This window comes from Cibotium barometz, chromosome 58 (genome assembly GCF_041138505.1).
Source record: "Cibotium barometz isolate CiBa-2024 chromosome 58, ASM4113850v1, whole genome shotgun sequence".
NCBI classification, from domain to species: Eukaryota; Viridiplantae; Streptophyta; class Polypodiopsida; order Cyatheales; family Cibotiaceae; genus Cibotium; species Cibotium barometz.
The window spans coordinates 38298681-38310909 of record NC_141103.1 but is presented as its reverse complement, the minus strand read 5'-3'; the positions used below and the strand labels follow the sequence as shown (position 1 = coordinate 38310909).

At 41.2% G+C, this 12229-nt stretch overlaps 1 protein-coding gene across 1 annotated transcript; it reads right to left on the bottom strand.

Moving 5' to 3' along the window:
* Positions 1-7184: 7184 nt before the first annotated feature.
* On the bottom strand, positions 7185-11997 carry LOC147606252 (uncharacterized). Its single transcript, XM_086792936.1, has 4 exons — positions 11850-11997; positions 11679-11762; positions 7512-7633; positions 7185-7412 (listed from the first exon to the last, which is right to left on the bottom strand). The coding sequence occupies exons 1-4, from the start codon at positions 11995-11997 to the stop codon at positions 7185-7187; spliced, it is 582 nt and encodes a 193-aa protein (XP_086649062.1).
* Positions 11998-12229: the final 232 nt, after the last annotated feature.

Below are 12229 nucleotides of genomic sequence, written 5' to 3'. Positions count from 1 at the left end.
CCTAGGGGTAGGACTCTGAAAATTGGCACTCTGTTACGTTCCCATCTAGGCTAAACTGAATAAGGTCAGTCTTAAGGTGAGTGAAAAGAATCTTCCCACTGGCTAATTCCACTTGCATAGGTTTCCCTGATTTTTGATTTAGGACTAATTTACATAGACATCCTGGGAAAATAAAAGAATGAGTACTGCCTGAATCAATCAAAAGCTTGAATTGCTTACCCTGGTACTCTGCTGGAGTCTGGAGGACTGAGAATTGACGGTTATTCCCTTGATGCTCTATTGCTGCATAGATCTGTCCTTTCTCTTCCTCTACTTCCTCAGCTATGGTGACTGCTCTGGCTGCTGCAGTCTGAGGTGGGACTCTCTCTTGTTATTCCAATTATGGGAGGGAGTTCGGAGACTATTTTGCATGGAGGCTGCAGGCTGAGATGGCACTCTTCTTAGGTTACCCTGATTCTGGCACGGGGGACCCTGATTGGACTGATATATGAAGGAGTCGGTCTCTGAACTCGGGGACCTTGGCTTCCTTGGCCCAACGAAGGAGATGGGCAATCCTTGAGCTGGTGCCCAAATCCCTAACATCCAAAGCATTTGTTCTCGCTTCAAAGCTCTTCCCTTTGCATTCTGGAGAGAGCCGAAGTTCTTGAGAATGTACTTCAGGGGAAAGGCCTTCCTTCATTTATGAAGCTTCCCATCTCCACATTCTGGTTAGGACCTTGCTGTCTCTAAGTTGGAAGAACTTAGAGACAGTGTCTGAAGTCTTTTAAAGGATGAGGGAGCTGGCTTTGGAGGGACTTTCACGATGAAGGCTTTGGCAGAACTTCCCAGTGTCTGAAGTCTTTTAAAGGATGAGGGAGCTAGCTTTGGAGGGACTTTCACGATGAAGGCCTTGGCAAAGTCCTTCGCCATTCTGACAGCTTCAGCCATGGACACTGGCTTGGCATTCTTGACGAGTGTGTCCAAGGGTTCGTTCATTCCCCGAATGAACTTGGCCATGAGTTGCTCTTCATCTAGAGGTGGTGAATATTTGAGTAGAAGAGCAAAGGCCTGGTGATATTCATCGATGGTTTTGCTCCCCTGCTTTAGCTCTAAGAATTCGTTCATTTTGGTTTCCAAAAACCCAGGGGGACAAAATCTTTTCCTCAAACAGGTTTTAAGGTCGTTCCAGGACTAAGTATTCCTATCCAGACAGTTGGTGTCACAAAGGCTCCTCCATGTCACCCTGGCTATTTCCACTATTTTTAGCCTAGCAAGAGCCATTTTGCTTCACTCATTGTAGCCTGTGATGTCAAAATATTCTTCCATGGTTCCACCCATTTCTCCACAGCCTCGCCCAAGTTCTTCCCTTCTCCTTTGAAGGGTCCTAGCTAAGTTCTATGAAGAGCCTTGCAAACGTCGGGGTCAAGCTCATCATCTTCAGAGAGAGGGTTTGGCTGCTGCTTTGACGGCCACGGTTTCCTGGTCTCATGATTCTGCCAAAAATAATATATTATTAAATTTTTATTTTGATATCATCCACGAGTTCTTAAGACTTAAGGGATTCGGAAAACAATTTCTTAAACAAGATAAATGATCTTATTGGAGATCTATGACATATGTTTGGTAACAGATTTTTCTTTATCAGTTCGTCCATAAACAATCACTTATACAACAGGAAATTTTTCTCCAGAAAACATTTCTTTATTTATATAAAAGTTGCAATATGTACATAGAGCAGCTCGGCTCCAGAAATCAAAATCTCCTCGACGAGAGATGCATAAGACGGTGGTATTGGGCCATAGCCATGCCCTGATACAAACCTTCTCTTACTGCCAAGGGAGCTATTATCTTCTCCTTAGGAATAACGCAACTAAGGAGTTTGTAGATTTGGCATGAAAGTCTGAAATTTCGAGGCATTGAATGATATAGAATGACACCATGTACCAATTTCAGCTTCATCAAATTCATGGCCAATGAGAGGTTCTACCTCAGCATTGCACGCTAGTCACAAGAGGCGTGGACATACTGCCCTGCAAACCATTTTGCGGAATGAAAATACATTATGAAAAATTCATGGCCAATGAGAGGTTCTACCTCAGCATTGCACGCTAGTCACAAGAGGCGTGGACATACTGCCCTGCAAACCATTTTGCGGAATGAAAATACATTATGAAAAATGCTTTTTCTGAGTTTTTTTTTCTCAATTTTTGATAAGAATTTGTTTATCCTTGTTAGCTTTCAACAAAGCTCTGATACCAGTTGTGAGGTCCCTACCCCCTCCGCAGTGCCCTGCCGGCGGAAGTGGCGTCGGCCTTCCGCGCGGGGTGGGGATCCACACCCGAGGCCTCGCCCGCGGATGTCCAAGGACGAGAGGCTAGCCTGGGCCCGAAAGTCTCCCCTTGCCTGGAAGGCACGGGCGATTCCGCTGCCATGGAGAAAAAATCTTCTGATGGGGAATTACTCTAACGAGTCAAAGTCTTAACTAGTTAAATTGATCTGACCGAACCTAAAGTCACCTAGTCAGATCAAGAAGAGACTTGCACTTGGTCCATGGAATCACCACTTTTTTCCTCATTTACGAGGCACAACCACTAATCCCCTCCCACAGAACAAGGTCTTCTCAGGATTTAAACTAATTAACGTAACTAATCGCATCTAGTTGTTTCTCAGGAATCCTCCGATCCAGCCTACATCCGGCCCATGGGTTAGCCAACCACCCGCCGACCACTATATTGGTGGGATTCCTTTATAAAGATTTGGTTGTGTTTTTGCCCGGGTACTAAGGAAAAGAGTTCCCAGGCCCCCTAGCCGCCGGCAATTCATGCAAAGATTAAGGTAGGCATACCACACGTACACACCCAATATGAAATTACCATTTATAACAGATTCGACTGGTTTTAAAACAATCCCTCAATAGAAATCATAATATTTCTGATCATCATTTTCTAAAATTTTGAGTCCATTGTATTACAATAATATCCTCTGGACTCTCCGTTGAAGACCAGCTGGCCAACCAACGAGATCCAATATCAAAATTTGGTTCCCAAAAATCTTTCCAAAATTTCGAGTCCATCCAAAATCTTCCTCGACATACGCATGGGTGTCCTAGCACCCCACGAGCCCATGTATCGCCTGGTCAGAACCCTCTAGGATCCTCCTTAGGTGTCCTAGCACTTCACGCAGGGACCGCTTCGTCGGTCCTCACCCATCATACCGAAAGCGCACCATTTTAACCGTACCGAGGCTGGTCAAGACCTCGGCAGGCTTTGGCGCGAGCGACATCCCTTGATGACTCCCCACCAGTTGTTCCAACAAACCTCCTCTTAGAAAAACATAAGTTTTCTCTAACATTCTGGTAAACTTATCTATGCAAAAAGATAAATTTAACTAAATTTTCTCTTAAAATTTAAGTAAAAATCTCCATTAATTCCTTTACACTAGGAATTACACTTTCCTCATTTAAATATTTGAATTCCAATATGGTGGGAATTCCTCTTTCATCATTTAAATTTATCTATGCAAAAAGATAAATTTAACTAAATTCCTTTAGGTCAATTTTTCCTACTGGTAAATTTTCATTACCATAAGCTTTTTCTCAATACAATCCTAGCTCTTTCCTTCCTTGTACTCACAATTTGGTGCCCTAACTTCATTGTGAGCAACTATAACAACACGATCAAGACCACCAGGCAAGGATTACTTGCACAATCTGTAGGAAGAAATGGAATTGAGGATGTGACTCTCTAAATGAAATTGTATGTGCACTTTTATACCAATAATTTAATACTAGATTCAAAGAGTGTGTATTACATCCACATGCATGTATGTGTGTGTAATGAGACTAATATTTTGTTGTCGGCGGGGCAGATCAATATTTTTTTGCATTATCCATGATAACGTGGATAACATTTGTTGGACCCACATCTTTGATTACCTATGCAAGAACTTCAGCTATATGCGCACCGAATTTTATTTAACCTAAGCCACTAGTGACTTGATAAAACATTCTCCTTGAGGAGACACAAGAATGACATTAATGAGAGGTTGGATTTGCACATTTAACCATCCATCATAAAAAATTATACATCTAGACACAGTGATAAATTGTCCAAAATTTATCATTCAACCTTCTCTTTAACACTTGCATAGCATTTATCTAGCTAATCATTTCTCATTTGATGATATGAGGGAGGACTAAAACTAGCACCATACTCTCCTATTTTTTTCCATGCTAATTTCCACTCCTCTCGATTGACCATAGACATTAAAGCTCCAGTAAAATATATTGCATTGGCCAGCGATTAGTTGAGCCTCTTCTGGAATCGTTGCACAATAGCATTCTTGCAAACAAAGCTTATGTCTTTGTTGGAAACACTACTACTACCACCATGCGACCCAAAGTGCTTTGAGGATGTTATGCTCTCCATTTCTCTATTACATTCTCTTTGATCTTGGCCACGTGCATTCACATTTATAGCTTTTTTCTATGTAATTGAGTCTTTAACATTTTGAGAGAAAGGCCGTGAAGAAGCCTGAGGAGGAGGTTAAGGTGCATGTGAAGGAGGATGAGCATTTGCAAAGGACATTGTGAGTCTTTTTCCCTTGTCACTCTTCTCTATTAGTTGTCTTAGTCATTTTGATGCACCGACGATAGTTGTGGATAATCACATTTTTTGCACGATTTCTTAATACTACAAAAAAAAGATCCCTAATACGTGGGGTGCTTCTGATTTACATATATGAAAATAAACACATTCCCATTCCATGAGTTTTCCACACAAATTACAAAATTTCCACTCGGGTACATGCATTTTTTTCTTTCCAGTGTTGTGCACCTGAGCGGATGTTCCTTGTATCGTTAGATAGGAAGCTATTTAATTGGAGAAGCCTCACATTACAATACATGTAGATCTGAGGTGTTACAATCCATTTTGTGCTAGATATATATGCTCACATTTGCAAGCGGTATAGGGTTTAATAAAAAATGTGTATGTTATAAATCTAAGCACTAGATCATTAGGAAAATTCTGGACTCAAAAGAGGGCTGTTTCAACAATAATATAATAATAGACACATAGATTGAGTGACATGTAATCTACGAACGAGATTCACCGGTGGTGGGACCTCTGTACAAACCCACCCAAAACGTGGAGAAACTCTTATCTTCATGAAATATTAAAAAAAACCATCACCTTGTCTTAAAATATTTAAAACCGTTTTTTTGTCAGAAACTAACACAATAAAAGAATGTTTTCCACATTCCTGTGTTAGACGTGGAGCACTAAAAAATTCTTTCCACCACCCCTAGAACTAATGAAGCTTGAATGCTTGGAATAGATAGATACACATTCTCCTGGTTATTCCCTCAACTTGGTTCCACTTTTGAATCTCGAAACATCTTTGGCGCCCAAAAGAACACACCGTCCCTCATTTCTTCTTCCCTCCTTGATCCACAAAAGCGGTTAGCCCAGTCATCCACTTTCTGCTACTTCTTCTTTCTCATACGTCTGTTAATCTATCATGGCACCCGAAAGTGGACTGAAACGAGCAAGGAGTAGTAACATAAAAGACGAGAACGAAGAATGGATTCCCCAAGTATACAGGAAGTACTCTTGGGTCACTATGCAGCCAGGAAAACAAGGCCACTATCGAGTGAAGGGAAAGGCATCTGAAGACTTGGCCAAACATTGGAAAGGAAGGATCCTTGACTTTAAGATGACACCAGGAGGGAAAACTGTCAAAGAAGTGTTGATCCAGCATGTATTCATGCAAAAAGAGATCAACGTGGGACCATTGGAAGGACTTCCAAGACACAAACCACATTGTAAGTGCTTGTGTTTTTTATTTCAATGTTGCAAATAAGGTGATTGATATACATTTTTCTGCCTTGCACAGATTTGTACCCATCCAATCTTCAGGAGTGGGAGCCTGCACAATGCTTGACGGGATTCTTGAATGTCGTACATGGTGAGGTGGGGGAACTTCAATATGAAGGTCGTGCACCAAGTGACCTCGCAAGAAGTAGAACATATTTCTATGACTCATTTTATACCTTGCCCACTCAATCGAGTCGACATGGAAAGTTGGAACGTATTCCGTTGCCCGCACTTGATAGTCCTGAGTGGCCATTGCTTGACACAGAAGTGATAGAGTCATACAGGACCAAAATGTTTAATGATAGTAAATGTGCTATGAAGCCTAGCATTGGTGCAAGAAATGTGCACTTAAGTTTGTTTGTTCCAATTGCATGCTTTGTTCATTTATTTTCTGATTGTAAACAATTGAGAAAAACTAGAACAACTTTTGTGTGCAAAGATGTAGATGAAGCCTGGCTTGATCATTTGTTTGACAAAGGTTGGAGAGTGAAATCATCAAAGGGAGATGATTTGATCGAATGTCGATTGAACACCTCCGACATTGCATTTCGGTGAGTGTTATAACATTATAATGTATTTTTGTGAAACAGTTACAACGTTTATTTGATTATACTCAAAAAATTATCCTAATGATATTTTGGAATCAGATACTATATTGCCAGGCAACATCTGTGCATGTCATTTACTTATAGAAGGTGGCGATGGATCAACAACAACTGGGAAAGCATGGACCAAGATACAAGAGATGGCAGCCACTCTTGCTTGATAGATATAGTTATGATTCGACAGGGTCACCCATCTTTGACATTGGAAGTGGAAGAGAATTGGACTCTCGAATATGTTAGGAAGGAATTAGAAGTAGCTATTCAGAATCCTCCAGATCAATTTTGCTTCAAGCTCGATGGTCGGAAGCTAAGTAAAAGAAGAGAGCATCAGATCATTTGTAAAGATGTTGCAGCCCCACATGAATTGGAGGCACTAGAAGATATATGATGTGACCATGTATACGGTGACAATGTATTTTCCATATGCAATAAACTTATCTATTCAGAACATTGCTTTTGTAATGCTTTATTGTTTAAAACAATGTAATGAAGGCAAAAATTTCCCAATTGAATTTTTATGTACACAAAAAAGGCTTAAAGTAAGAAAGCAAGCAGTGAAGGAACACAGTAGCAAATTTGATCCTCTGATTTTCAAATGAAAAGTGTATTTACAATTGATGTTCTCTCTCCAATAACACTAGATCTGTGCAAAAAAATATAAATGTACATGTATAGCTGCATATTTACGAACGTACATTTGTTGGAAGAAGGAAAAAACTATTTATTACTGGAACCCATAGGTATCGGCTTCAGGATGGAGCCATGGCTCTTCTCCCAAGTATGGAGCCCATGTAAGAGGCTCAGGGGGGCCTATCCCCCCTCGTGGATTGGGCGGGATGAAGTCCACTGGCCCGTCTGGAGGCATAACTTCAGCGACCTCGATCAATTTCGCAATCGTTTCCTCCCTAAACGTTTGGACGTCTAGGTCCACGTAGCGAGACATTGATGGAAACTGCCATCACAATTCATCAAGGCATAAATAAGATCAACATGACAATATATAAGAAGATAAACAAGAGCACGCATGCGTATGGCAGCTGAAAATGCTTACATCCTCTGAAGGGAGCTGAAAAATGCTTCGTAGCAGCAACATTGCATTAAGTGCAACCCTCCACCCACAGCTGTAGCCATCTTCTTGTTTGGGGACACTAACCCTTCGGATGGTCGATCGATCTAGGGTGTCGATGTCCATGCTGAGGCTCTCGTAAGCTGCCATTAGTTTCCTGACACCACTGTAAATAGAGACCAATCATTATCCTGATCAATCCGAACTTCTAACTCAAACAATAATATGTATCTTAATGATTTTTACTTACAGCAAAACATTTCCATGGACACCAGATGTCGAATTTGCAAGGTAAATGACATTTTCTTGCACGTCGACTAGTAGAAGACTCCAATGGGAACTGCACAATAGATTTCTATTAGTTTCAATCCAAAGGAAGCACTATATAACTCGTGTACGGTGATTCCTATAAACATCATGCAAGAGAGATAGAGAGACAAACTCACTTTTCATGATATGCCAAAAAAAATACTCGGGCATCGTCCAGCTGGACCTCCCGAAACCAGTTCAGCACATCGAGGTACGGAACTGACTCTACTAGCAACAGTGTTGAGACCAGTGAATCAATCTGGAACACTCGTTTGCTGTACATCCTCGGGCAATAGCGAAATAACAAAACTTCACAACGAAACATATCAAGAGTGAGGCATAAACTTTAAGAGCCAAGAATGAAAAATTATGGGAGGAAAGAGAAAAGAGTATACCTTAAAACACATCTGAGCACTTTGTCGTTGACTTCAGTTTTAGGATCAAACAAAATGTTAATTTCTTCAGCATGAATCGGGAAATAACATCTATGCCCTCTAATATTAAAGGGTACATAGAACTCCGGCAACAAAAATTGCAGCGCCTCCCGATTCATGGCGTGGAGTGCGCGAACATTTTCCCTTTTTGTTTGCAATGCAAGCATTGCAGCTTGATGTTCCCTTTGAGCGCTTGTCATTAAATTTGCCCGAGTCTGATGTTCATGATCTGGACCTCCCTCGGTCACCTCTTCAATTCTCACTTTTTGTACAGGACGGACATCCAAAATTTGTAACATTCGTTCATCAGTAAACGTAACTGGTCTAAGTAACTTATCGTATCTGAAACGAAGGGCTACTAGGCTGAAAAAATCTTTGTTCATTACTGTCACCCTGTGTGCATGGGCAGCAAGAACGTAACTATCCAAAAAAAATTCGATCATCCAATCTTCTGTGGCCTCCTGCAAGCAAAACAGAGCCGATGCCTTCCACCGAAACAAAATTCCATTCTGCTCACAAATTCTCCTGGCAAGCCTCTGGAAAGGCAATCTGGAACTTTGTGATTTCTCGCAGGGCTGCCGAATGCTCTGCGAAACGCCTTAGTCTAGGTTGCGTTTTGGACAATCGGGAAGGACTGCTTGATTTCCTGGATCTTGAGGCTTTCAGAACGCCCATCTTCTTCCCAGTAGATGAGGGAGCTGCATTGTCAATGGGTCTAGCTGTATGCCTTACACGAGCCATCTGAAAACGCAAGAAAAAGCAGAAAACTTAGCTATTCAGTAGTACACGATTAACAATTTACCATAAAGCGAGAGAGGGTGGCCAAGAAAGCAATATGCACTTCCTCGCATTATGGTGAATCCATTCACGATAACGTGAGATGAAGGCCCACAGAAACACAATAATCCTTCTCGCATTATGGTGAATTCATTGACACCAATAAGAGGCCGATTATCGTGCATCCTTTGAGCTTTGATCTTGCGTTATAGTGATTTGATTCACTATAACGCGAGACTAAGAGCCAGTCAAAGCAAAACAATCCTCCTCGCGTTATAGTGAATCGATCTACTACAACGGGAGGAGGGTTCTCCCGAATCTCTTACCATTCCATCTTGCATTTTGGTGATTCGATTCACCATAACACATAGAGCAGTATTGAGATTCTAATGACTCGTCGTCTGCTTTACGGTGAATCGAATCACCATGACAGAGGGCAAACAGTCGAAGAGAAAACAATGGCAGAGGGTAAACAGTCGAAGGAAAAACAAAACAATCAAGGATTATACAAGAAACTCACAAAACAATCAAGTAATACACTTTCATCACATTCTATGAGTGGGAATGGATGGAGACTGTCGTGTAGGAGGTGAATTAATTGACACCAATACGAGGTGGATTATCGTGAATCCTTTGCCCCTTGGTCTTGCGTTATGGTTAATCGATTCACCATAACGCGAGTCTAAGGGCCAGACAAAGCAAAACAATCCTTCTCGCGTTATAGTGATTCGATTTTCTACAACGGGAGGAGGATTATCGCGAATCTCTTACGTTTGCCTTCTGCCATGGTGATTCGATTCACCATTAGACATGGAGCGTATTGAGATTCTAATGGCCCGTCGTGTGCTTTAAGGTGAATCGAATCACCACGGCAGAAGGCAAACAGTCAAAGAAAAAACAATGGCACAGGGCAAACAGTCAAAGAAAAAACAAAACAAACAAGCAATATACAAGAAACTTACAAAACAATCAAGTAGTATACAAAAACTTACATTTCTTGCGTGAGAATGGATGGAGACTGTCGTGCAGGAGGTAGAAAATCGGTTCAGTACTGTGGCGGTAGTCGGAAGTCACCTAGAGGCAAGCAGGAGGACGGACAAGGCAAAATCGATAAGATGACGAAAAGGTGGCGTGATTAACGGCTTTGATTAGGCTTTAGAGCGAACACACGTTGCCAGGGCGACTAGGCGGCGCTGACGTGTCGCATAGCATTAAAAAGGGCTTTGATTAAACTTTATAGCTTGTACACGTGCTAGGTACACGGCGGGCTACCACGTGGCATTCATGGAATGGCGGGTGAAAACGCGGCGCTGACGTGTCGCGTAGCATTAAAAACGGATTTTCTAGGATACTCATCTCATTTATTGCCTCTCTTGGAGTTCGTATTCTCATTTATCTCCCCACCAACGGCCTTCATCTCCATCAACGACTGACTATCTCCTCCAACCCTCCTTCATCAATCATCCTCCTAATTACGTCTTAATTATTTCTTAATCACTTTGTTAATGATGTTGATTCTAGTGTTTGATCCACCATAGCTCATCATTATGCTCAAATCAACACCAAGATCCCTAACACGAGATACATCTGGCAAATAATGGTATGCCACCGAATCCAGAGGATGCATATGAAGCGCCTCAAAAAAAGGTGCACTCTCCAAGCAATAAATCGCAAGAATCATACCTTGTCTGCGAGCTACAAAGAGCATAGAAGAGGTATACTCCAACACGATGACAACAATCTAATGAATGAAAAAAATTATATATACCGAACAAAATTCCCTAGACCACCACTAAACACACTACCTCTATCCGGAAACTAGCAGTCTCATAGTATCCATAGGGTGAGTGATGCATGACAATAACACGGTGTCAAATCCAATAGCAGTCAACCCAACCTAGTGTCTCTCCTATAAAACATAACATAACTTTTATGAAACAAATTGCAAGACAAAAGGAAAGGCTTGCAAGCTTCCAATACATGGAATATTACCTCCCATCGATGCCATAGTCAACAACCAGCCAGAATCACCAAGAGTAAATGCAACCAAACCAACTCCATACCGCACATGGTCCTCAGATACTGTATCGCATGGGGGCCTAGAGTCGTCGGCACCATGTATTACTCCACCAAAAGGGAGGTCCAAAAATATTAAATCAGTCGCCCAAGAAAGTGATCTCCCTTAACTTGCATATTGTCTACCCTTGGGTGATAATTTTTGCATCGCATCATGTGCTCATGAACTATATGGTGTAAGATGCATTATTTGTGCCAATCATAAAATCCTTGCTAATAGAAATATAATCCCCAACAATAGCAAACACTTTGGACCATCCCCACATGACACATCCAAAACTGGCAAATGTGCTTTGGTAAACATATGTTGTCATTCTTTTAGAAACAATCCTTGTTGTTTTGCCATTAAGGCCCTCATCTTGTTGTTTTGCCACCATTAAGGCCCTCATCTTGATAACAACCCAAAGAAAGATTTACAATAAAAAAACTTTCCTTATTCATGCAATTGTTGATAAGATAGTCAGAAAGTCAAAAACCATAACTTGACATAATGTACTATCAACACAACAAAAAGAATATTCCAAGCTCAATTCTAGAGAGGTTGAAAATGACTTACCATCATGAGCATCCTCAATATTCATGTCTATCTCATCATCCAATAAGTCCACCCTTGGCTTATCTTCCACAACTTTGTCTTTGTCTTACACATGTAAAAAAAAGCAACGAGCAACTCAAGACAATGACCAATAGTTAGTAGATGCCTACATTGACAAAGAACTCGACTAACGTCTCCTTTGTGTAGGTCTCTTTTTCTCCACTGCCTTATCAACCACCTTCTCCACCTCAACATGCTGCCCAAGCTTGAAATGCTGATGGAGCTTCTTCTCCCACTCTAAAACATGATCCTTCTCAAGGTCAATCCACCAAGGACACATCTCCAGCTTCCACTTGGACAACTTATGCATACTTTGAGGGTACATACACAAAGCCTCATTATCCAGAGCCAACCATTTCTTTGCTCTTACAGGCATGATAGCCAAATGACCCCTTTCTTTTCATTACATGAAATATCTGAAAACATTGAAAAGCAACATATGATTGAGAATGAATTTTTGAGTTAAAAAGAATGTAGCAATTTCTTATGAACATTTCCAACAGTACTCGCAA